General features: G+C 37.5%; 1 protein-coding gene across 6 annotated transcripts in view; it reads left to right on the forward strand.

Annotated features, from left to right (window-relative positions):
• The window catches only part of EFHC1 (EF-hand domain containing 1), a 92,343-nt gene that overhangs the window by 30,454 nt on the left and 34,369 nt on the right, over window positions 1–27,520 (forward strand). For 4 of the 6 annotated variants that reach the window (XM_035295885.3, XM_035295884.3, XM_002746646.7 and 1 more), the window contains exons 4-6: window positions 5,041–5,190; window positions 6,480–6,672; window positions 23,434–23,654. In XM_035295885.3, coding sequence (XP_035151776.1) covers window positions 5,041–5,190; window positions 6,480–6,672; window positions 23,434–23,654 — 564 coding nt within the window. The remainder of the gene's footprint in view (window positions 1–5,040; window positions 5,191–6,479; window positions 6,673–23,433; window positions 23,655–27,520) is intronic. The other 2 variants (XM_054254095.2, XM_054254096.2) reach the window with 1 other exon arrangement.

A 27,520-nucleotide genomic window follows, 5' to 3' on the forward strand; every position in this document is an offset into this window, starting at 1 on the left:
CCATACTGTTCTGGTTACTGTTGCCCTGTAGTATAGTCTGAAGGCAGATGATGCCTCCAGCTTTGTTCATTTTGTTTAGAATTCCCTTGGCTATTCAGGCTCCTTTTGGGTATCACTGAATTTTAAAGTATTTTTTTCTAGTTCTGTGAAGAGTGTCACTGATAGTTTGATGGGAATAGCATTGAATCTGTACATTGCTTTGGGCAGTATGGTGATTTTAATGATACTGATTCTTATACATGAGCTTGTAATGTTTTTTCAATTGGTCATGTCATCTCTTATTTCCTTGAGCAGTGTTTTGTAATTCTCATTGTAGAGATCTTTTGCCTCCCTGGCTAACTGTATTTCTAGGTATTTTATTCTTTTTGTGATAGTTATAAATGGGATTGTGTTCCTGATTTTGCTCTCAGCTGGGCTGTTGTTGGTGTATAGGAATGCTAGTGATTTTTGTGTGTTAATTTTGTATCCTAAAATTTTGCTGAAGTTATTTATCAGCTGAAGGAGTTTTTGGGCCAAGGCTATGGGGTTTTCTAGATAAAGAATCATGTTGTTTCCAAACAGAGATAGGTTGACTTTTTCTCTTCCTATTTGGATGTCGTTTATTTCTTCCTCTTGCCTGATTGCTCTGGCCCAGACTTTCAATACTGTATTGAATAGAAGTTGTGGGAGAGGGCATCCTTGTCTTATGTCGGTTTTCAAGAGGAATGCTTCCAACTTTTCCCTGTTTAATACAATGTTCACTGTGGGCTTTTCATAGATAGCTCTTTTTATTTTGAGGTATGGTCCTTCAATACCTAATTTATTGAGAGTTTTTCTCATTACATTTTACATCTCATTACATTTCTCATTACATTTTATCCAAAGTCATATATTTTTTTTTTTTAGACAGAGTCTTGTTCTTTCACCTAGGCTGGAGTGCAATGGCTCAATTTCGGCTCACTGCAACCTCTGCCTCCTGGGTTCAAGCAATTCTGCTGCTTCAGCCTCCTGAGTAGCTGGGATTACAGGTGTGCACCACCAAGCCCAGCTAATTTTTGCATTTTTAGTAGAGACAGGGTTTCACCATGTTAGCCAGGATGGTCTCAATCTCCTGACCTCATGATCTGCCAAAGTTTTTTCTGTATCTATTGAGATAACCATGTGGGTTTTGTCTCTAGCTTTGTTTATGTGATGAATCACATTTATTGATTTGTGTATGTTGAACCAACTTTGCATCCTGGGAATGATGCCTACTTTATTGTGGTGGATTACCTTTGGGATGTGCTGCTGGATTCAGTTTGCAAGTATTTTGTTGAGAATTTTTGCATTGATGTTCATCAAGGATATTGGCCTGAAGTTTTCTTTTGCTGTTGTGACTCTGCCAGGTTTTGGTGTCAGGATGATGCTGGCCTCATAGATTGAGTTAGGGAGGAATCCCTCCTCCTGAATTTTTAAAAATATTTCCGTAAGAATAGTACCAGCTCTACTTTGTGTATGTGGTAGAATTTAGCTGTGAATCCATCTGGCCCTGGATCTTTTTTTATTCATAGGCTATTGATTACTGATTCAATTTCAGAGCTTGTTATTGGTCTGTTCAGGGAATCAATTTCTTCCTAGTTCAGTCTTGGGAGGATGTATGCATCCAGGACTTTACCCATCTCTTCTAGGTTTTTAGTTTGTGTGCATACAAGTGTTCATAATATTCTCTGGAGGTTGTTTATATTTCTATGGGGTCAGTGGTAACATCCCCATTGTTGTTCATCATTGTGTTTATTTAGATCTTCTCTCTTCATTAATCTAGTTAGTGGCTTATTTTTTTAATAACAACCAACTCCTGGATTCATTGATCTTTTGATTTTTTTTTTGTATCTTGATTTCCTTCAGTTCAGCTCTGATTTTGATTATTCCTCGCCTTCCACTAGCTTTGAGGTTAGTTTGCTCTTGCTTCTCTAGTTCTTTCAGTTGTGATGTTAGGTTGTTGATTTGAGATCTAACTTTTTGACATGGTGTTTAGTGCTATAAATTTCTGTCTTAGTACTGCCATAGCTGTGTCCCAGAGATTCTGGTATGTTGTATCTTTGTTCTCATTACTTTCAAAGAAGTAATTAATTTCAAAAATTGTATCTTTGTTCTCATTACTTTCAAAGAAGTAATTTCAAAAATTAATTTTTGTCTTAATTTCATTATTTACCTAAGTCATTCCGGAGCAGGTTGTCCAAGTTCCATGTGATTGCATGATTTTGAGTGTTGTTTTAAGTTTTGACTTCCATTTTTATTATGCTGTTGTCTGAGAATGTGTTTGCTATGATTTTGGTTCTTTTGCATTTCCTGATAATTGTTTTCTGTTTGATTTTGTGGTCAATTTCAGAATATGTGCCATGTGGTGATGACAATAGTGTATATTCTGTTATTTTTGGATGGAGAGTTCTGTAGAGGTGTGTCAGATCCATTTGGTCCAATGTTAAGTTAGGTCCTGAATATCTTCGTTAATTTTCTGCCTCAGTGATCTGTTAAATACTGTCAGGGAAGTGTTGAAGTCTCCCACTGTTATTGTGTGGGAGTCTAAGTCTTGTTGTAGATCTCTAAGAACTGGTTTTATGAATTTGGGTGTTCCTGCATTAGGTGCATATGTATTTAGGAACTATAGTTAGGGTTTTTTGTTGAGTTGGATTTTTTTACCATTACACAATGCCCTTCTTTGTCTTTTTTGATCTTTGTTGGTTTAAAGTCTGTTTTGTCTGAAATTATGATTACAACCCCTGCTTTTTTCTGTTCTTTATCTTCTTGGTAGATTTTCCTCTATCCCTTTATTTTGAGCCTTTGGGTGTTGTGTGTGAGATAGGCCTCTTGAAGACAGCATACCATTGGGTCTTCCCTTTTTCATCCAGCTTGCTACTCTGTGCCCACCCCCCCCCCACCCCTTTATTTTTTTGAGACAGAGTATTGCTCTGTTGCTCAGGCTGGAGTGTGGTGGCATGATCTCAGCTCACTGCACCCTCTGCCTCCCAGGCTCAAGTGATTCTCCTGCCTCAGCCTCCTGAGTAACTGGGATTACAGGTGTGTGCTACCACTCCTGGCTAATTTTTGTATTTTTAGCAGAGATGAGGTTTCACCATGTTGGCCAGGCTGGCCTCAAACTCCTGACCTCAAATGATCCGCCCACCTCAGCTTCCCAAAGTGTTGAGATTACAGGCATGAGCTACCATTCCTGGCCTCTGTGCCTTGTAAATGGGGCCTTTAGCCCATTTATATTTAAGATTAGTATTGATACATGTGGATTTGATCCTGTCATTGGATCAACCACCTGTTAGCTGGTTATTATGCTGGCTTGTTTGTGTGGTTGCTTTATAGTGTTACTAGTCTGCATACTTAATGTGTTTTGTATTGGCTGGTAATGGTCTTTTCTTTCCATATTTGGTGTTTCTTTCAAGATCTCTTGTAAAGTGGGCCTGGTGATGATGAACTCTCTCAGCATTTGCTTATCTGAAAAGGATCTTATTTCTCCTTTGCTGAGAAGCTTGGAGTTTGACTAGAAATGAAATTCTTGGTTGAAGATTTTTCTTCTTTAAGAATGTTGAATATAGACCCTCAGTCTCTTCTGGCTTGTAGAATTTCAGCTGAGAAATCCACTGTTAGCCTGATGGGGGTTCCCTTTGCATGTGACCTGCCCTTTCTCTGTAACTGGTTTTTTTTTTGAGACGGAGTTTCGCTCTTGTTACCCAGGCTGGAGTGCAATGGCTCGATCTCGGCTCAACGCAACCTCCGCCTCCTGGGTTCAGGCAATTCTCCTGCCTCAGCCTCCTGAGTAGCTGGGATTACAGGCACGCGCCACCATGCCCAGCTAATTTTTTGTATTTTTAGTAGAGACGGGGTTTCACCATGTTGACCAGGATGGTCTCGATCTCTTGACCTCGTGATCCACCCGTCTGTAACTGTTTTTAACATTCCTTCTTTCATTTTGACCTTGGAAAATCTAATGATTATGTGACTTGGGAATGATCTCTTTGGGTAGAATCTTGCAGGGATTCTTTGTATTTCCTTAATTTGATTGTTGGTCTCTCTAGCGAGTTTAGGAGGTTTTAACAGATGATATCCTGAAATATGTTTTCCAAGCTGTTTGCCTTCTAACTGTCCCTTTCAGGAATGTCTGGTGAAATTTCAGCACTTAGTTTATCTTTCCTATTTTGCTAAAACATTTTCTGGTCTAATATAACCAGTGGGTATGATTTTTTTTTTCTTTCTTGGCGAGGGGAAGGGACTTAATCATATACAGTATTTGTTTTAAGTGAATTAGAAAATCGGGAATATGATTTCAGCCTAAGCTGGCCATTATGCAGCTTGCCTCCATATCTAATAGGAATTACATATTGTTTGAAACTGTGGTTAGGTTCCGGATATATGAATGTAAGCAATACTAAGACTTACTCTGTTACAAGCACCTAAATAAATTTGATTGATTTAAATTCGTATTTAAAAACAGTTATTTTGCCGTTGTGCCTCCCAACTAGCTTAGCAGATACTTAGCAATATAACAACATAACAATATAAAATACTTCAGGTAACTCTCAATTATTATCTGCATTATGGAATTGGCTCAGTTGGAGACTTAATACAGCTTACATGTGCTTGAGCAGCAAACTAATGTTTAACTTGAGTAATGGCATAGAAATTATTATTACACTTTTATTTTCTTTTTCCTTTTTCTTTTAAGGCAGGGTCTTGCTGTCACCCAGGCTGGAGTGCAGTGTCATGATCATGGCTCACTCTAGCCTTGACCTCCTGAGCTCAAATGATTCTCTCACTTCAGCCTCCCGAGTAGCCTGGACTACAGGCACGTGGCATCAAAGCAATCTTAACTTTTAAATTTTTTGTAGAAACAGGGTCTCACTATGTTGCTCAGGCTGGTTGCAAATTCCTACATTCCAGCAATCCTCCCAACTCAGCCTCCCAAAGTGCTGAGATTGTAGCCCTGAGCCACAGTGCCAGTTTTAAATCATCAGTTTGTAACTTACTCTAAGAAGCTCTAAGAAAGATGAGCATTATTAACTTTCAATTATTTAGGTATTTTTAGAAAGTCAAGGAATTGAATTAAATCCACCAGAGAAGATGGCTCTTGATCCTTACACTGAACTCCGGAAACAGCCTCTTCGTAAGTATGTCACCCCGTCGGACTTTGATCAACTCAAGCAATTTCTCACCTTTGACAAACAGGTAAGTGACATAGGAACCATAGCAGGCTTACTTATTTCAAATGTGACCCATATTTATTGGCAAAAGGTTTGGGTAGCTGTATTGGTAACTATTTTGAAACAATACAGCTTTAATTGAACTGTTCGTACACAGTCCTGTCTTTCTGCTTTCATCTAGGGTTACAGGGACAGGAGTGCCTATGTTTCACATGGAGATCCAAAGAAGATTGTGGAGTGTGGAGTTGTTTTGTGAATCCCACCAAACATTTAAATCTCAAAACAATTCCTGAGCTATATCTGCTACCTACTTACATTTCCAATTGACATTTTCTTACCCTAAAAATGAGCTGATTTCATAGAATCCTTTGGGAAACCATAAATTGATTATTGGGAAATTTCAAAGATGTGCATATATGTAGGTTCTAATATTTAAATATTTAATTTCACAGAAACCCCACTATAGATACTTCCTTGTTAAATGTTATATTTATTATATAATAATATTTATTATATAAATGTTATATTTAATATTGGAGTGCAGAATGTTTTGCACATTTTCCAACTCTGTTCCAACCTTCCTAATCCTCTCCCTTGTGATCTGATGTGTATAAGCAGATTTAAATCCTCTCCTTTCTACTGAAGAGAGAGCGAAAAGAAAGAGATCACTTTCATCGCTTCTTTGCTGTTCCTTTTCTTTAAACATTTAACTCCTTTTAGTTCAAAATATGTAAACTAGCACTAGCATGGTCATTTAAGGATTTTGTTTATATCATTCACATATCTGTTATTATTTTATATTTAAAGATTGTGTTTATTCTCATGATTTGAAGAAGCCTAGCCAAAAAAAAAAAAATGTGTTTATAGTATCACTAGAAGATATGTGTTGATGGGACAAAAAAAATACTGGTTAATAAATAAAAAATTTTTCTATACTAATTATATATAAACCATATTCACATTTACCTTTATTAATATATATAAACCACCATGTAAAGAACTTCATTGCTCTTTAAATTTAGCTTCTCTTTCACTGACTAATATTTTGGATCAAAGTGAGCTCTTCTTTTTTGGCACAAACTTAGAATCCTATTATTTAATTCTTTCCAGCTGCTGACGTATGGTACATAATTTCAGATGTTTTAGTATCTTTGATGAGTATTTCCTTTTTTTTTCCAATTTACCCCATCTGAGATTACTTCATAGTCTTTCCAGCTAATCTTTTCATCACTGTCTGATATATAATTGCCAAAGTAGCTAAGTTGAACTCCCTACTTTTAGGATTCTTGAGTCACTACTTTGGATTTTTCAAAGGTCCTTCGATTTTATGCGATCTGGGATGATACAGACAGCATGTATGGTGAATGCAGGACCTACATCATTCATTACTATCTTATGGATGATTCAGTGGAAATTCGAGAGGTCCACGAACGGAATGATGGGAGAGATCCTTTCCCACTCCTAATGAATCGTCAGCGTATGCCCAAAGTTTTGGTGGAAAATGCAAGTATGTTTGATTCAGTTTATTCTCTGTTACTTGGGATATTTTTAGGTTCTTAAAGGAGTTACTTAGTCAGTATACAAAATTCTCTTTACACTTGGAAGCCTCTAGCTATTTTTTCTTAGGTGCTCAGAAAATGGCTTCCCCACAGCTTTTCTCCTTTACTTGCCCCTTGGTCCAGGCATGCCTCCAAGACAATCTGGTACCCGGTTCAAGGAAACAAAACTGAAACAGCAGTGGGAGGTTCATTTAAAGTATAGTAGAGCAAGGTTTCTGAACTGAAACAATTTAATATTAGATTTTCAATGCATTTTTCAAACAGGCTTATTTTCATTCAGAGATATGCATGAAAGCTTAGCCTTTCTTTATATGCTTTCCTGACTTTGCTTCTCACTTCAACTACTTCCTAAATGGGAAGTTTCTATGTAGCTTAACTTGAGATTGGAAAAGGCATGTCTGAGACTCATAGAGGTGAGGTCCATTGTGTCAAACCCAGCTCATTCTTTGCTGGGTTAAAATTACCTACCATGGGCTGGATGCGATGGCTCACTCCTTTAATCCCAGCATTTTGGGAGACTGAGGTGGGTGGATTGCTTGAGCCCAAGAGTTTGAGATCAGCCTGGGCAAAGTGATGAAAGCCCATCTCTACAAAAAATACAAAAAATTAGCCGTGTTTGGTGGTGCACACCTGTAGTCTTAGCTACTCAGGAGGCTGAGGTAGGAGGATCATCTGAGCCTGGGAGGACAAGGCTGTGGTGAGCTGTGACTGCTGCTGCACTCCAGCCTAGGCAACAGAGTGAGACCCTATCTCAAGCAAAAGGAAAAAAGTTACCTACCATGTTTGTGAGTGGGTGTGTAACAAAATGGCAGCGGATACCTGCTGTTCACTATTTCCTGGGATGAGTAGGGTTGCTTTGGTTATTGTCTTAGTAGTCACATACATTTCTCTTAGAAAAATGTCATCTTAGTCACATGTAATGACTGACATCTCTCATGTTTGGGTGGCTGACAGAATTCTGTAAATATATTCACTGTTGTTTTTTCTTTTTGCTATATGTTTTTGAGAATTAGGAGATAAAAAATTTCAGGTATTGAACAAGAAATTTGTCTAGATTAGAGGTTATAAATAAATGCGTAGTCTGAGGCTAGATGTAACCTGTCCACATGTATTGCTTGGCTTGCACAGTGTTTTTTTTTAATGCAGTATTATTTGTGGATAAGGAGTTGGAGGTTTCCATCATTGAGAGAATGGATAAGCAAAATATGGTAAAGGTATATTTTGATTAATAGGCAGTAGTTAGAAGCAGTAAACAAGATGTATACAGAACGAAAGTGGTTGGATCTTGAAAACATAGTGCTGTGTAGGAAAAAATACATAAAATTAGATATATAATTCAATAACACATGCAAAACATAGTACACATAGGACAGATTCAATCACATAGCTACATTAGAATGATTGCATGTGAGGGGACGAGAATGAGTTTGGGGGAAAAAGATAAAAGGGAGTGAAAATTGTCATCATTTTAGCATTAGGAAAGTTTCTATTACATTTTTTTAAAATATGAAAATAACTGCTAATTCAGCTAAGTATTCTCAAGTAGAAACAACTGGTTATGTGCTCTAGTTCAACATAGTCTGGCTACTACCTGCTATACATACTCTTACAATCAGTTCTCTCTAGAATGTCCTAGAGGTCAATGACAATGGGAGTAATATACTAATTCTGGCCTTTCAGAATGCTAAAACAAGCCTGAAATCCATGCTGTCTGGAGCTAACATACATTAGATTTATAATGGATAAAGAAAATGAATAGGAATATATTTGGGGTGGCATGAAAAGTCTCACTGAAACTAAATCCCTTTAAATGACAGGTTTCTGCCTTATCAATGTGACCTATATTTAAAACTTTAAAATATATTATTATCCTCTTCTAATTTCTGAATTAAAAAATTTGCATGGAGAGGCAGCCTGGTGACATATGTAGGGTTTTTTTAAAAAGTAGGAAACAGGGTGGATGCTATGGCTCAGACCTGTAATCCCATCACTTTGGGAGGCCAAGAAGGGAGGATCACCTGAGGTCAAGAGTTCGAGACCTGTCTGGTCAACATTGTGAAACCCTGTCACTACCAAAAAATACAAAAATTAGCTGGGCATGGTGGCAAGTGCCTGTAGTCCCAGCTACTTGGGAGGCTGAAGCAGGAGAGTCACTTGAACCCAGGAGGCAGAGGCTGCAGTGAGCGGAAATTGCATTACTTCACTCCAGCCTGGGCAGTAGAGCAAGACTCTGTCTCAAAAAAAAAAAAAAAAAAGTATCAGTCATGAGGTACAGAAAAGGCTATGTTCCCATCAGCTACATAATTCCTTTAACTAGAAGGGTGGTGTTAAAATAATGGGGTCTAATTGACTCTCAAAGGCATTTATCCAATGAGTGATTTTTATTTAATTCAATTAAACAAGAGGTATATATCTGCTGTAGGAACCATTTCACATGCTAAATGCTACAGGGGAAAAAATGAAACCATCACTCCCATTCTTAGAATCCTATCCTTCAGGCATTTCTAGTGTTATTAAGAAGACAAGTCATATAAAGTACAAAAAGCTGTTAAGTAATAACTCAAGTATACACCAGATTATCTGGTTATGTAATTAACCAGATTAAGTTAATTCATGCAGACAAAGTTAAGTCATGCAGACAAAGATCAGAAGGAGAGAGATGTAGGCCTGAAAAACTAAACAAGTCTTTGTGGAGAGATCCAAGATGGCTGATTACTAGCAGCTCAGGATTGTAACTCTCAGTGAAAGCACAGAGAACGAGAGGATGCCACACTTTCAGATGAATTTTTGTTGCTCACGGACCAGGAGATTCCCAGCGGAGGAGCCCCACAGGTCACCAGCATGACTCCTGTAGCCGGCACAGTGGTTTTGCCAGTGCCCCAGTGCAGCAATTCTTGGTACAGAGTAAATGGGACTGGGTCCCCTTTTGGTCAACGTTTGGAGCTCCGGGAAGGCAGAGTCACCTATTCAGCTGATTGAAAAAGGGACTCAAGGAGGAAGCCAGACCCGGAGATGCCCAAGCAGAAAAGCACCATGAATCTTAATGCCACTGTTTTAGCCAGCGCAGTGGATTGCTCAGATTCCGGTGCTGGGAATCAACAAGTTGGACATCCACTCAGAAACCTAATTTGAAAGTTGGTAATTACAAAGACAACAGGTGGATAAATTTACAATGATGGGAAGAAACCAGTGTAAAAAGGCTGAGAATACCCAAAATCAGAATGCCTCTCCCTGTACAGGGGATCACAGTTTCTCATCAACAAGGGAATAAGGCCTGATGGAGAACGAGTGCGTTCCATTAACAGAATTAGGTTTCAGAAGGTGGATAATAAGAAACTTCTGTGAGTTAAAGAACATGCTCTAGCCCAATGTAAAGAAACTAAGAACCTCTAAAAAAGGTTTGATGAAATCCTAATGAGAATAGACAATTTAGAGAGGAATATAAGTGAATTAATGGAACTGAAGAATACAATATGAGAACTCTGTGAAGCATGCACAGGTTTTAACAGTCGAATTGATCAAGTAGAAGAAAGGATATCAGAGGTCAAAGACCAACTTAATGAAATGAAATGAGAAGACAAGATTAGAGAAGAAAGAGTAAAAAGGAATGAGCAAAGTCTCCAAGAAATATGGGACTATGTGAAAAGACCTAATTTACATTTGATAGGTGTACCTGAATGTCATGAAGAGAATAAATCCAAGCTGGAAAATATTCTTCAGGATATTATTCAGGAAAACTTTCCTAACCTAGTAACGCAGAACAATACTCAACTCCAGGTGATACAGACAACACCACAAAGAAATTCCTCAAGTAGAGCAACCCCAAGACATGTAATCGTTAGATTCACCAGGACTGAAATAAAGGAGAAAATTCTAAGGGCAGCTAGAGAGAAAGGTCAGGTTACCCATAAAGGGAAGCCTATCAGACTCACTCACAGCAGATCTCTCAGAAACCCTACAAACTAGAAGAAAGTGGGGGTTAATATTCAATATTCTCAAAGAAAAGAATTTTCAACCCAGAATCTCATATCCAGCCAAACTAAGCTTCATAAATGAAGGACAAATAAAATTTTTCATGAACAAGCAAGCACTCAGAGATTTCATCACCACCAGGCCTGCTTTACAAGAGCTTCTGACAGAAGCACTATACACAGAAAGGAACAACCAGTATCAGTCATCCCAAAAACTTACCAAAAGGTAAAGAGTATCTCCATAATGAAGAATCTATATCAACTAAGAGGCAAAATAGCTGGTGAGCATTAAATGACAATATTAAACTTACAAATATCAATATTAATCCTAAATTTAAATGGATTAAATGCCCCAATCAAAGACACAGAGAGGCAAATTGAATACAAAGTCAAAACCCATCAGTATTCTTTATCCAGATCTATCTCATAAGCAAGGACACACAAAGACTCAAAACAAAGGGTTGGTGGAAGACTTATCAATCAAATGGAGAGCAAAAAAAAAAAAACAGGAGTTGTAACTTTCATCTCTGACAAAGTAGACTTTAATAGTAACAAAGACTAAAGGAAACAAAGAAGGACATTACATAATGGTAAAAGATCAATGCAACAACAGGAGTCAAAGATCATAAATATATATGCACCCAATATAGGAACACCCAGATACATAAGACAAGTTCTTAATGACTTATAAAGAGACTTGGACTCCCACACAATAATAGTGGGAGACTTTGACACCCCATTGTTAATATTTGAGGGATCAACGAGATAGAAAATTAACAGGGACATCTATGATTTGAACTCAGACCTGGAATAAGTAAAGTCAGTGAATATTTATAGAATTCTTCACCCCAGGTCCACAGAACATACATTTTTCTCAGTATCACATTACACCTATTTTGAAAGTGACCACATAATTGGAAGTAAATCACTCTTCAGCATTTGCATAGCATTTCACAGACTTAAATGAAATATTGGTTGGCTGTTTGTTTGTTATTTTCTTCCCTTATTCCTTCCCGTCTCCACTGTTAGGCACAATTATCGGCATAAAGGAGGTTTTTAATACCTATTTTTGTATTGCATTCCAGCCTGGGCAATAGAGCAAGACTCCTGTTCTCTCTCCCCCTTTCTCTTTCTTTCTTTAAAAAAAAAAAAAAGAAATAAACAAGTCTTTGTGTGAAGAGTTGAGATTGGACCCCGATTCAGAATGGCAAAGAACAAAGAGCATAGTAGAAGAACAAGAGCAAAGTTAGGAATTAGGAATAAGTATGGCATGTTTGGGGGTGTCCAAGAGATGGTAGCTAGGCAGAAAGTTTGTGTTAGACAGTAATAGGAAATAAAGGAGTAACTTTCAAACGTCCTCTCAACCAGGGCCCCCTTCTAAGTAGCAAAGATGAATCAAAATGATATATTTATAATGGATGGAGTTAAAATATCAAATTCTGAAAGTTATTTCTTTGTCAAGGGGAATTGCAGATTACCAGTAGGTGGCAGGTATTGTCAAAATAGGACATTTTTTGGCTTACCAAAAGCCTTCTACTCAGCTCTGGAACCCAAGGAACCAGATTCTGAAAGTCTAAACATGTTAGTTATCCTTCAGACTGGCTTTCATAGTTTGATCTTGCCCTTGTTAGATGAACAGCAAGGGCAAGATCAAACTATGAATCTTGAACACCCCTTAGACCTTTAGTGTTCCGGAAAGTTGAATGCTTTTCCTCACTCTCTGAGCATCTTTATTGGCTCACTCAGTCATTCAAATATTAATTGAACATTCATTTAATGAACATTAATCTAAATGAATGTTCATTAAATGAATGTTCAATTAATGAACAAATATTAATTGAATTAATGAATTAATAAACAAATATTAATTGAACATACATTTAGATGAAGGAAACACCGTACTAAGCAATGGAAATCTGAAACTACTATAAGCCCATATCTCAAAGACTTTACAATCTGATGGGATCAACATACAGATCAATGAAGTAGAACCAACTGTCCAGAAGTAGACCCACACATAGGAGGTCATTTGATTTTTGACAAAGGTGAAAAAGCAATTTGGTGGAGAAATTATTGCCTTTTTAACAAAAGGTGCTGAACAATTCAACAGCCATGTGCAAAAATAAATAAATAAACTTCAACCCTTACCTCACCATACATAAAAGTTAACCCCAAATGGATAATAGACCAGGATGATAGAGTAAGACCCTGTCTCAGAGTTGGGACGGGGTGGGGGGAAGCAAATGCAATAAAAACAAAAGTTGTTGACAATTGGGACCTAATTAAACTAAAGAGCTTTTACATAGCAAAATAAACTATCAACAGAGGAAACAGCCTACAGAAATGGAGCAAATATTTGAAACAATGCATTTGACAAATGATTAATATTCCGAATCTATAAGGAACTTAAATCAACAAGAAAAAAAGAACCCCAAAAAGTAGGCAAAGGACATGAACAGACATTTCTTAAAAGAAAACATACAAAGGGACAACAAACATTTAAAAAATGCCTAACATCTCTAATTAGGGGGATGCAATCAAAACCGCAGTAAGACACCATCTCATATTAGTTAGAATGGCTATTATTAATAACTCAAAGCATAATAGATGCTGGCAAGGTTGCAGAGAAAAGGGAATGCTGATACACTGTTGGTGGGAATGTAAACCAGTTCAGCCCCTGAGGAAAGCAATTTGGAGATTTCTCCAGAAACTACAAATAGAACTATGGCAATCCCATTATTGGGTATATACGCAGAAGAAAATAAGTTGTTCTATCCAAAGTACACTTGCACTCCTATTTATTGCAGCACTGTTCACAATAGCAAAAACATGGAATCAACCCAGTGCCCATCACTGGTGGATTGGATAAAGCAAATATATTAATAGTACATATACATCATGGAATACTATATGGCCATAAAAAATAAAATCATGTTCTTTGCAGCAATGTGGATGCAGATAGAATCCATTATACTAAATGAATTAACACAGAAACAGAACATTGGGTACACATGGACACAAAGATAGGAACAGTAGACACTGGGGACTCTGAAAGGGGGAAAGGAAGGGAGAGGGACGAGGGTTGAAGAACTACCTATCAGGTTCACTATTTGGGTGACAGGATCAATAGAAGCTGAAACTTTAGCATTATGCAATATGCCTGTGTAACCAACCTGCACATGTACCCCCAAATCTAAAATTTATAAATAAATAACCAAAGTTTCAAAAGACACTGTTAGGAAAGTGAAAGGAGAAGCTAAAGATTGGGGAAAATATTTGTAAAACATAACTTGACAAAGTACTTGTCATAGGATATATAAAGTGGCTCTTAAAAATTAAACAACCGAAATAAAAAATGGGTAAAGGATTACGATAGATACCTCACCAAAAACATACATGGATGGCAAATTAGCACACAAAAAGATGTTTACTATAGTTAGTCATTAAAGGAATGCAAATTAAAACCAAATAAGATACTACTGTATGCCCACTAGAATGTCCAGAATTCAAAAGACTGACTGTACCAAGTATTGACAAGAATGTGAAGCAGCTGAAAATTTCACACACCGCTAATGGAAGGTAAACTGAAATAACCACTTTGAAAAATAGCTTACGGTTTGTTTTTTAAAACTGCACATATATCTACCATACAACCCAGCCATTCTTTTCTTAGGTATTTGCCAAGAGAAAGGAAAACATATATTCACACAGAATCTTATGTGAATGTTTATGGCAGCTTTTTTGTAATAGCCAAAAGTTGGAAATAATGCAAATGTCTATCAACAGTGAGTGAATAAACAATTATTGTATATCAGTACTTTGGAATATTACTAAAAATAAAATAGTTATTGATGTATGAAACAACATGAATGAATCTCAAAGTAACTAGGCTAAGAGGAAGAATTCAGACCAAAATACATGCTGTATACTTCCATTGGTGTAAAATCATTGAAAATACAATATAAATAAGCAAAACAGATAAGTGATTGCATGAGGATGGTGAGAAGGAGAGTTAGATTATAAAAGGGCATAAGGAGACTTTTGGGTGTGATCGGTGTGTTTATTATTTTGATTCTAATGACAGTTTTATGGGTAAATACATATGTCAAGCAACATCAAATTGTATACTTCAAATATATGCAGCTTACTGGAGTCAATTATACCTCAGTAAAGTTGTAAAAATATAAATCCATATCTAGATATGTCATAGTCAACTGTAAGAACACTAGATTCAGAAAGATTATAAAAGCAGCTCCAGAGTAGGGGAGGGATAGCATTAGGAGAAATACCTAATGTAGATGACGGGGTGATGGATGCAGCAAACCACCATGACATGTATATACCTATGAAACAAGCCTGCACATTCTGTACCTGTCTCCTAGATCTTAAAGTATAATAAAAAAGAAGAAAAAGGTAACTCACACAGGATGGCAAGTTAAAGTGACAACTGACTTCTGTAGCAACAGTGATCACCAGAAGACAATGAAATAATATCTTCAGAATGCTGAGAAAAAATCGAGTTTAATGCCTAGAGAAACTGTCTTTCCGAAAGGTGAAATACATTTTCAGGCAAACAAAACAGATTTTAATAACAACAGACCCTTACTGGGAAAATTCTAGAGTATGCTTCAAGTGGTAAGAAAATGATTCCAGAAATAAGGCCTAAGATACAAGAAGTCATGAATAAAGAAAATAGCAAAGTGTAGATAAATCTAAATAATCATTAGCTATACAAATTTAAAAAAACAATTGCAATTCTCATCTCTGATAAAATAGACTTTAAAGCAACAAAGATCAAAAGAGACAAAGAAGGCCATTACATAATGGTAAAAGGATCGATAAAACAAGAAGAGATAACGATCCTAAACATATATGGACCCAATGCAGGAGCACCCAGATACATAGGCAAGTTCTTAATGACTTACAAAGAGACTTAGACTCCCACACAATAATAGTGGGAGACTTTAACACTCCACTGTCAATATTAGACAGATCAACCAGACAGAAAATCAACAAGGATATCCAGGGCTTGAACTCAGACCTGGAGCAAGCAAACCTGATAGACATTTACAGAACTCTCCACCCCAAATCCACAGAATATACATTCTTCTCAGCACCACATCACACATACTCAAAAATTGACCACATAATTGGAAGTAAAGCACTGCTCAACAAATGCAAAACAACTGAAATCATAACAAACAGCCTCTCAGACCATAGTGCAATCAAGTTAGAACTCAGAATACAGAAACCAACCCAGAACCGCACAGCTTCATGGAAACTGAACAACTGGCTCTTGACTATTGACTGGGTAAACAATGAAATGAAGGCAGAAATAAAGAAGTTCTTCGAAACCAATGAGAACGAAGACACAACATGCCAGAACCTCTGGGACACATTTAAAGCAGTCTCTAGAGGAAAGTATATAGCAATAAGTGCCCATATGAGGAGAATGGAGAGATCCAAAATTGACACCCTATCGTCAAAATTGAAAGAGCTAGAGGAGCAAGATCAAAAAAACTCAAAACCCAGCAGAAGACAAGAAATAACTAAGATCAGAGCTGAACTGAAGGAGATTGAGACACGAAAAACCCTTCAAAAAATCAATAAATCCAAGAGCTGGTTTTTTGAAAAGATCAACAAAATAGACAGACCACTAGCCAGATAGATTAAAAACAAAAGAGAGAACAACCAAATAGATGCAATAAAAAATGATAAAGGGGAAATCACCACAGATTCCACAGAAATTCAAACCATCATCAGAGAATATTACAAACAACTCTATGCACATAAACTAGTAAACCTGGAAGAAATGGATAAATTCCTGGACTCCTGTGTCCTCCCAAGCCTAAACCAGGAGGAAGCTGAAACTATGAATAGACCAATAACAAGGTCAGAAGTCGAGGCAGCAATTAAGAGCCTACCACACAAAAAAAGCCCAGGTCCAGATGGGTTCACAGCCGAATTCTACCCGACACACAAAGAGGAGCTGGTACCATTCCTTCTAAAACTATTTCAAACAATCCAAAAAGAGGGAATACTTCCCAAATCATTTTATGAGACCAACATCATTCTGATACCAAAACCCGGCAGAGACCCAACAAGAAAAGAAAACTTCAGGCCAATATCCAAGATGAACATAGATGCAAAAATCTTCAATAAAATATTGGCAAGCCGATTGCAACAGCAAATCAAAAAACTTATTCACCATGATCAAGTAGGATTCATCCCGGGGATGCAAGGCTGGTTCAACATACGCAAGTCTATCAACGTAATTCACCACATAAACAGAACCAAAAACAAAAACCACATGATTATCTCAATTGACGCAGAGAAGGCATTTGACAAAATTCAACAGCCCTTTATGCTAAAAATCCTTAATAAACTCGGTATCGATGGAACGTATCTCAAAGTAATAAAAGCTATTTATGACAAACCAACAGCCAATATCATACTGAATGGGCAAAAACTGGAAGCATTCCCTTTGAAATCTGGCACTAGACAAGGATGCCCTCTTTCACCACTCCTATTCAATATAGTTCTGGAAGTTCTAGCCAGAGCAATCAGGCAAGAAAAAGAAATAAAGGGTATTCAAATAGGAAAGGTGGAAGCCAAATTGTCTCTATTTGCAGACGACATGATAGTATACCTAGAAGACCCCATCACCTCAACCCAAAAACTCCTGAAACTGATAAGCAACTTCAGCAAAGTCTCAGGATATAAAATCAATGTGCAAAAATCACAAGCATTCATCTACACCAATAACAGACTTAAAGCCAAATCAAGAATGAACTGCCATACACAATTGCTACAAAAAGAATAAAATACCTTGGAATGCGTTCCTCCACAAGGAACGTAAGGGACCTGTTCAAGGAGAACTACAAACCACTGCTCAACGAAATCAGAGAGGACACAAACAGATGGAGAAACATTCCATGTTCATGGTTAGGAAGAATTAATATCATGAAAATGGCTATACTGCCCAAAGTAATTTACAGAATCAACGCTATCCCCATCAAGCTACCATTGACTTTCTTCACAGAACTGGAAAAAACCACCATGAACTTCATATGGAACCAAAAGAGAGCCCGCATAGCCAAGTCAATTCTAAGCAAAAAGAACACAGCGGGGGGCATCACACTACCGGATTTCAAACTATACTGCAAGGCTACAGTAATCAAAACAGCATGGTACTGGTACCAAAACAGAGATATAGACCAATGGAACAGAACAGAGGCACCGGAGGCAACACAACATATCTACAACTATACAATCTTTGATAAACCTGACAAAAACAAGCAAGGGGGAAAGGATTCCCTGTTTAACAAGTGGTGTTGGGAAAACTGGCTAGCCATGTGCAGAAACCAGAAACTGGACCCCTTCCTGACACCTTACACTAAAATTAACTCCAGATGGATTAAAGACTTAAACATAAGACCTGGAACCATAAAAACCCTAGAAGGAAATCTCGGCAAAACTATCCAGGACATAGGAGTAGGCAAGGACTTCATGAACAAAACACCAAAAGCATTGGCAACAAAAGCCAAAATAGACAAATGGGACCTAATCAAACTCCACAGCTTCTGCACAGCAAAAGAAACAGTCACTAGAGTGGATCGGCAACCAACAGAATGGGAAAAAATTTTCGCAGTTTACCCATCTGACAAAGGGCTGATATCCAGAATTTACAAAGAACTCAAACGGATTTACAGGAAAAAAAACAAACAAGCCCATTCAAAAGTGGGCAAAGGATATGAACAGACACTTTACAAAAGAAGACATATATGAGGCCAACAATCATATGAAAAAATGCTCATCGTCACTGGTCATCAGAGAGATGCAAATCAAAACCACATTGAGATACCATCTCACGCCAGTTAGAATGGCGATCATTAAAAAATCTGGAGACAACAGATGCTGGAGAGGATGTGGAGAAAAAGGAACACTTTTACACTGTTGGTGGGAGTGTAAATTAGTTCAACCATTGTGGAAGACAGTGTGGCGATTCCTCAAGGCCTTAGAAATAGAAATTCCATTTGAGCCAGCAATCCCATTACTGGGTATATATCCAAAAGACTATCAATCGTTCTACTATTAGGACACATGTACACGAATGTTCATTGCAGCACTGTTTACAATAGCAAAGACCTGGAATCAACCCAAATGCCCATTGATAATAGACTGGATTGGAAAAATGTGGCACATATACACCATGGAATATTATGCAGCAATTAGAAATGATGAGTTTGTGTCGTTTGTAGGGACATGGATGAATCTGGAGAACGTCATCCTCAGCAAACTGACACAAGAACAGAAAATGAAACACCGCATATTCTCACTCATAGGCGGGTGATGAAAAATGAGAACACATGGACACAGAAAGGGGAGTACTAAACACTGGGGTCTATTGGGGGGAAAAGGGGAGGGCCAGTGGGAGGGGGAGGTGGGGAGGGATAGCCTGGGGAGAAATGCCAAATATGGGTGAAGGGGAGAAAGAAAGAAAAGCACACTGCCATGTGTGTTCCTACGCAACTGTCTTACATGCTCTGCTCATGTACCCCAAAACCTAAAATCCAATACAAAATTAAAAAAAAAAAAAGATATCAAAGTAGAACCAAAACGTATTACAATAATAGCATAGGAAAGGGTGATAGGATTAAATATAAGTTTTGAAAAATGTTATTTTTTTTAACTTTTATTTTAAGTTTGGAGTACATGTGCAGATTTGTTATATAGGTGAGCTTGTGTCATGGGGGTTTGTTGTACAGATTATTTTGTCTCCCAAGTATTAAACCTAATACCCACCAGTTATTTTTCCTGATCCTCTCCCTTCTCCCTCCCTTAACCCTCCAATAGGCCCCAGTGTGTACTGTTCCCTCCCATGTGTCCATGTGCTCCCATCATTTAGCTTCCACTTCATAAGTGAGAACATGTGGTACTTGATTTTCTGTTCCTGCATTAGTTTGCTAAGGATAAAGTCCTTCAGCTCCATCCATATTCCAGCACAGGACATGAGCTCATTCTTTTTTTATGGCTGTATAGCATTCCATGGTGTATATGTACAGCATTTTCTTTATCCAATCTGTCACTGATGAGCATTTAGGTTGATTCTGTATCTTTGCTATTGTGAGTAGTGCATGCTTGCATTTTTCTTTTTCTTTTCTTTTTTTTTTTTTTTTTTGAGATGGAGTTTCGCTCTTGTTACCCAGGCTGGAGTGCAATGGCGTGATCTCGGCTCACCGCAACCTCGGCCTCCCGGGTTCAGGCAATTCTCCTGCCTCAGCCTCCCGAGTAGCTGGGATTACAGGCTTGAGCCACCGCACCCGGCCCTGCATTTTTCTTTGTGATAGAATGATTTTTTTTTTTTTTCCTTTGGAGATACACCCAGTAATGGAATTGCTGGGTCAGATGGGAAGTTCTATTTTTAGGTGTTTGAGGAATCACCACACTGCTTTATATAGTGGTTGAACTCATTTACACTCCCACCAACAATATATAAAAGCCTTTTTAAAAACATACTTAAGGGCCGGGCGCGGTGGCTCGCGGCTGTAATCCCAGCACTTTGGGAGGCCGAGGCGGGTGGTTCACGAGGTCAGGAGATCGAGACCATCCTGGTCAACATGGTGAAACCCCGTCTCTACTAAAAATACCAAAAATTAGCTGGGCACGGTGGTGCGTGCCTGTGATCCCAGCTACTCAGGAGGCTGAGGCAGGAGAATTGCCTGAACCCGGGAGGCGGAGGTTGTGGTGAGCCAAGATCGCGCCATTGCACTCCAGCCTGGGTAACAAGAGCGAAACTCCGTCTCAAAAAAAAAAAAAAAAAAAAAATACTTAAGATATAGGCACATAGGATAAAAAGATCAACAAATAAATAGCAAAAGAAACTCATGAGGTATGAAACAACTGATGAAGCTACATTAGTATAATACAAATAGACATTTGGGCAAAAAGCTTTGATTGAGATGAAGGGGATCATTACCTATTGCAAGAATAATGTATTTACTAGGAAAATATAATAATTCTAAATTTGAATAACATGGATTCTTAATAACATGGATTCAAAATATAGGAAAAATTTGTAGCACTGTTATCCAAAGAGACTGGAAAAATACACCATAATAGTGGGAGTCATTAAAACATTTCTTTCAATAGTTAGATCAAAAAGACAAACGAATAAACATGTATAAGGCTTAAATAATATAATTATTCATTTGATAAACATACATTTACACTCACCCAGCACCTAGAAGATTATAATTATTTTCAAACACAAATAGAAGATCTGTAAAAATCAATCTTAAGAAATTTTAAGGCTAGATGTCATATTTTCTGATTTCAACAAAATTAAGTTAGAAGTCAATTTTGGAAATATAACTTGAAAAACCCATATATTTGGAAATTGAAAAACATATTTTCAAATCACCCATGAGTAAAAAATATATATTGTCAGAAAATACATAGAACTGAATGGTAGCAAAAAACTCTAAAAACTTCTAGCTATATCAAAGAGAGGTACTTGAAAAAAAATGTATAGCTTTAAATGCTTAAGAAAAAAAGATAAGTTACGCATGTTTCTTAAAAAGTTAGAAATCTAAATATTTAAAAGTTAAAATATTAAGAAATTAAAAGGAAGGAAATCATAAAATAAGAGCCTGAAAATAATGAAACTGAAAACAAAGCTAAGAGAGAATATTTGTCAAAAGTCATTTCCTTGAAAGGACTGATGAAATGGCAAACTATAGACAAGATTTATGCAGGGATAAACAAAAGAAAGCACATATGCACAGTATTAAAAATGAAGAGGCCAGGCACGGTGGCTCACATCTGTAATCCCAGCACTTTGGGAGGCCGAGGTGGGTGGATCACTTGAGGTTAGGAGTTCGAGACCAGCCTGGCTAACATGGTGAAACTCCGTTTCTACTAAAAATGCAAAAATTAGCCCAGTGTGGTCCCAGCTACTTGGGAGGCTGAGGCAGGAGAATTGCTTGAACCTGGAAGGCAGAGGTTGCAGTGAGCTGAGATCGCACCACTGCATCCCAGGCTGGGCAACAGAGTGACACTCTATGTCAAAGAAAATAAGAAAAGAAAAGAGACATTCTTTAAAATGTCATAGTGATTAAACATAAAAGAATTATATAGCTTTCTGCCAATATATTTTAAAACTTAGGTAAAATAAGCAAAGTTTTAAAAAAGTGTAACTTGTTTGTGAAGAAATAGAAAATATCTTCAACCATTAAAAAATAGATTTAGTTTCAACATTTCCCACAAAAAAACACCAGATCCAGATAATTTTACAGATTTTTGACAAACATTTATAGAACAGATAATTCTAAGCTTAACACAAACCCTTTTAGAGAGGAGAGAGAACTTAATTCTTTAATTTAAAAAGGGCAGTGAAATCAAAGTCACCATGAGAAAGAAAAGCTAGTCATTCTCACTTAAGAAGATATATGCAAAACTCCTAAACAAGATATGAGTAAACCAGATCCAGCATTTTATGAAAAAATCATATGTTGAGCAAACAAAGGCAGCTGGCTGGATAGCACACACAAATATACCAGATCTCCTGGAATGTTGTATACCAAGAGAAGTTTACGTAGTCACAAGCTGTGTTCCCCATTGCCCATCATTTCCTGTGGAAGATCAAAGGGAGGTAGTAGGGTTGGGAACAGACATAGGGAGAAAGATCCCTTGGACTGTAGAGATTTTATGAATAAGGTATGTTATTGGGGAAACAATAACATTTTTATTAATCAAAGCCATGATCAAGGGCTGGAGTTCAAACTTTTATGCCTATTATAGCAGAAACTTAGCCTTATACCTGTTTTTCAATCTTAGTAATTACCAGTTAGGAGAACATCATGATGCCTACTTTTCATCCCCCTTGTGATCAGGGTTCTGTGCAAAAGCTTTGTGGTTACAGCTGTAAGATATGGCACTTTACTAGAACTGATTGACTCTTAAGATTTCCTTGGATGCCAGGCTGCAGGTAATCAATTTTAAACAAGTGAATCCTTAGTTCTCATGAAACAGTAAGACGAGACTGGAATTATTCCACAAATGCAAGAGTTATTCTACATTTGGAAATTATTTATTCCCACTTGAATGGATTACTGTCATCATCTCATTGACTGTCCCTGGCCCTGCCTCCAGGACTAGCTTACACTGTCCTAATAGCAGTGATTACAACTGAAATGAAACTATTATTTATATAATTTTTTAGTATCTGTCTCCCCAGATGGAATATTTTCTCCATGAAGTCAGGAATTGTATCTATAGTGTTAATTATTGTAATCCAAGTATTTAGCAGTGCACCTAGTATGTGTTATAGATGGTCACTAATAATTTGTTGGATGAATGGATAAACGGGTGAGAAATTGAGCTAAATTACTTGGATCTTTCCTAGACCTAAGACTCTATCCTTATAGAAGGACATTTGTTCTTTTCTCCTGCAGTGATTTCTTCTAAGCATTAATTTGCTAAAATTAATTATTTGTAGTGATAGTTTGAGCTGAATATGGGAGAGAGACATTACAAAAACTATATTATATATGTGTCCTATCAGCATATGGAAATACACAGTTATGTATTCTAGTGGGAATGTAGGAGAGACCATGACTCTTGACCAGAGCAAAAGACTGCACTCCCTCAGGTTCTTAAGAATGCCTGGCTGTTGTGTGTCAAGTCTTTCTTCCCACACTCATTCCTTCTTTTCTCTCTAACACCATCTTATATTAGAGAACTTTCCCCAGTGTGTGCTGGAAATCTCTGACCAAGAGGTGTTGGAATGGTATACTGCTAAAGACTTCATTGTTGGGAAGTCACTCACTATTCTTGGGAGAACTTTCTTCATTTATGATTGTGATCCATTTACTCGACGGTATTACAAAGAGAAGTTTGGAATTGCTGATTTACCACGTATTGATGTGAGCAAGCAGGAACCACCTCCAGTAAAACAGGTAATCAGATGGGCTAATGTGGCTAGAAAACTAATTTTTTGAGGTAGAAATTTAAGAAAAAGGAAAAAGACTTCTATGCAAATACTTGATAAAAAATGGACAAAGTATATATGTAATACAGTAGTTCACAAAAGAAGAAATACAAATGTCAAAAATTATGAAAAGACCCTCAATCTGACTGATAATCAATGAAATAGAAAGAAAATAATGACATTTTTGGATCTATTCAATTTTAAAGGATTCACCATATCCAGTGTTTGCCCTATATGAAGAAATGGGATTTTTTTTTTCTTTTTTTTATTGTATTTGGGCTCTGGAGTACATGTGCCCATCCTGCATCCTGCAGGATTGTTGCATAGGTACATACACGCCATGGTCGTTTGCTGTCTCCATCCCCCCGTCGTTGCCTACATCAGGCATTTCTCCCCGTGTTATCCCTCCCCCTCTTCCCCACCCCCCCCCACTCAGCCCTGTGAGTGTTGTTCCCTTCCCTGTGCCCAAGTATTCTCATTATTAATCACCACCTATGAGTGAAAACATGCAGTGTTTGGTCTTCTGTTCTTGTATCAGTTTGCTGAGAATGATGGTTTTCAGGTTCATCCATGTCTCTACAAAGGACACAAACTCATCATTTTTTATGGCTGCATAGTATTCCATGGTGTATATGTGCCACATTTTCCTTGTCCATTCTATCATCGATGGGCATTTGGGTTGGTTCCAGGTCTTTGCTATTTTAAACAGTGCCGCAATGAACATATGTGTGCATGTGTCTTTATGATAGAATGATTTATAATCCTTTGAATGTATACCCAGTAAAGGGATTGCTGGATCAAATGGAATTTCTATTTCTAGATCCTTGAGGAATCGCTACACTGTTTTCCCCAATGGTTGAACTAATTTACACTCCCACCAACAATGTAGAAGTGTTCCTTTTTCTCCACATCGTCTCCAGCATCTGTTGTCTCCACATTTTTTAACAATCGTCATTCTAACTGGCATGAGATGGTATCTCAACATGGTTTTGATTTGTGTTTCTCTAATGACCAGTGATGATGAGCATTTTTCCTGTTTGTTGTCTGCATATTTGTCTTCTTTTGAAAAGTGTCTGTTCATATCCTTCTCCCACTTTTGAATGGGTTTGTTTGTTTCCTGTAAATCTGCTTTAGTGCTTGGTAGATTCTGGATATTAGCCCTTTGTCTGATGGGTAGATTGTGAAAATTTTTTCCCGTTCTGTTGGTTGCTGGTTTACTCTAATGATTGTTTCTTTTGCTTAGCAGAAGCTCTTAAATTTAATTACGTCCCATTTGTCTATTTTGACTTTTGTTGCCATAGCGTTGGGTGTTTTAGTCATGAAGTCCTGGCCTGTGCCTATGTCTTGAATGGTTTTGCCTACATTTTCTTCTAGGGTTTTTATGGTGTTTGTTCTTATGTTTAAATCTTTAATCCATCTGGAGTTAATTTTTTTATAAGGTGTAAGGAAGGGATCCAGATTCAGCCTCCTGCATATGGCTAGCCAGTTTTCCCAACACCATTTATTAGACAGGGAATCCTTTCCCCATTGCTTGTTTTTGTCAGGTTTGTCAAAGATCAGATGGTTGTAGATGTGTGGCGTTGCTTCTGAGGCCTCTCTTCTGTTCCATTAATCTGTATCTCTGTTTTGGTACCAGTACCATGCTGTTTTGGTTACTGTAGCCTTGTAGTATAATTTGAAGTCCAGTAGTGTGCTGCCTCTGGCTTTGTTCTTTTTGCTTAGAATTGACTTGGCTATGTGGGCTCTCTTTTGGTTCCATATGAAGTTTAAGGTGTTTTTTTCCAGTTCTTTGAAGAAGGTCATTGGTAGCTTGATGGGGATAGCATTGAATCTGTAAATTACTTTGGGCAGTATGGCCATTTTCACAATATTGATTCTTCCTAACCATGAGCATGGAATGTTTTTCCATCTTTTTGTGTGCTCTCTTTATTCTTTGAGCAGTGGTTTGTACTTCTCCTTGAAGAGATCTTTTACCTCCTTTGTTAGTTGCATTCCTAGGCATTTTATTCTCTATGTAGCAATTGTAAGTGGGAGTTTGCTCATGATTTGGTGATCTGTTGTCTGTTATTAGTGTATAGGAATGCTTGTGATTTCTGCACATTGATTTTGTATCCTGAGACTTTATCAAAGTTGCTTATCAGCTTAAGAACGTTTTGGGCTGAGACGATGGGGTCTTGTAAATATACAATCATGTCGTCTGTAAACAGGGACAATTTGACTTCTTCTTTTCCTAATTGAATGCCCTTCATTTCTTTTTCTTGCCTAATTGCTCTGGCTAGAACTTCCAATGCTATATTGAATAAGAGTGGTGAGAGAGGGCATCCTTGTCTAGTGCCACTTTTTAAAGGGAATGCTTCTAATTTTTGCCCATTCACTATGATATTGGCTGTGTGTTTGTCGAAGGCCTTCTCTGCATCTATTGAGATAATCGTGGTTTTTGTCTTTGGTTCTGTTTATGTGGTGAATTACATTTATAGATTTGTGTATGTTGAACTAGCCTTACATCCCCGGTATGAAGCCTACTTGATCGTGGTGGATAAGCTTTTTGATGTGCTGTTGGATTCTGTTTGCCAGTATTTTATTGAAGATTTTTGCATCAATGTTCATCATGGATATTGGCCTGTAGTCTTTTTTAGTTATGTCTCTGCCAGATTTTGGTATCAGGATGACGTTGGTCTCATAGAAAGAGTTAGGGAGGATTCCCTCTTTTTGTACTTTTTGGAATAGTTTCAGATGGAGTGGTACCAACTCCTCTTTGTATGTCTTGTAGAATTCAGCTGTTAACCCGTCTGGACCTGGACTTTTTTTGGTTGGTAGGCTATTAATTGCTACCTCAACTTCAGACCTTGTTATTGGTCTTTTCAGGGTTTCAACTTCTTCTTGGCTTAGTCTTGGAAGTCCTGCAGGTGTCCAGGAATTTATCCATTTCTTCCAGATTTACTGGTTCATGTGCATAGAGCCGTTTGTAGTAATCTCTGATGGTGGTTTGTATTTCCAAGGAATCAGTGGTGATCTTCCCTTTATTGTTTTTTATTGCATCTATTCGAGTCTTCTCTCTTTTCTTTTTTATTAGTCTAGCTAGTGGTCTGTCTATTTTGTTGCTCTTTTAAAAAAACCAGCTTCTGGATTTATTGATTTTTTGAAGGGTTTCTTGTGTCTATATCTCCTTCAGTTCTGCTCTGATATGAGTTATTTCTTGTCTTCTGCTAGATTTTGAGTTTTTTTGATCTTGCTTCTCTAGCTCTTTCAATTTTGACAATAGGGTTTCGATTTTAGATCTTTCCTTCTTTCTCATGTGGGCATTTATTGCTGTAAATTTCCCTCTAGACACTGCTTTAAATGTGTCCCATAGAATCTTAAGTATGTTGTATCTTTGTTCTCATTGGTTTCAAAGAACATTTTTATTTCTGCCTTCATTTCATTGTTTATCCATTCATCATCCAGGAGCAAGTTGTTCAGTTTCCATGTGATTGTGTGGTTTTGAGTGCTTTTCTTAATCCTGAGTTCTAATTTGATTGCACTGTGGTCTGAGAGACTGTTTGTTATGGTTTGCATTTGCTGAGGAGTGATTTACTTCCAATTATGTGGTCAATTTTGGAGTAAGTGTAATGCGGTGCTGAGAAGAATGTGTATTCTGTGGATTTGGGGTGGCATGTCCTGTAAAAGTCTATTAGGTCCGCCTGGTCCAAATCTGTGTTCAAGTCCTGGATATCCTTGTTGACTTTCTGTCTTGTTGATCGACATATTGTCGGTGGAGTGTTAAAGTCTTCTGCTATTATTGTGTGGGAGTCTAAGTCTATTTGTAGGTCTTTAAGAACTTGCTTTATGTATCTG

This window comes from Callithrix jacchus, chromosome 4 (assembly GCF_049354715.1).
Source record: "Callithrix jacchus isolate 240 chromosome 4, calJac240_pri, whole genome shotgun sequence".
Taxonomy (NCBI): Eukaryota; Metazoa; Chordata; class Mammalia; order Primates; family Cebidae; genus Callithrix; species Callithrix jacchus.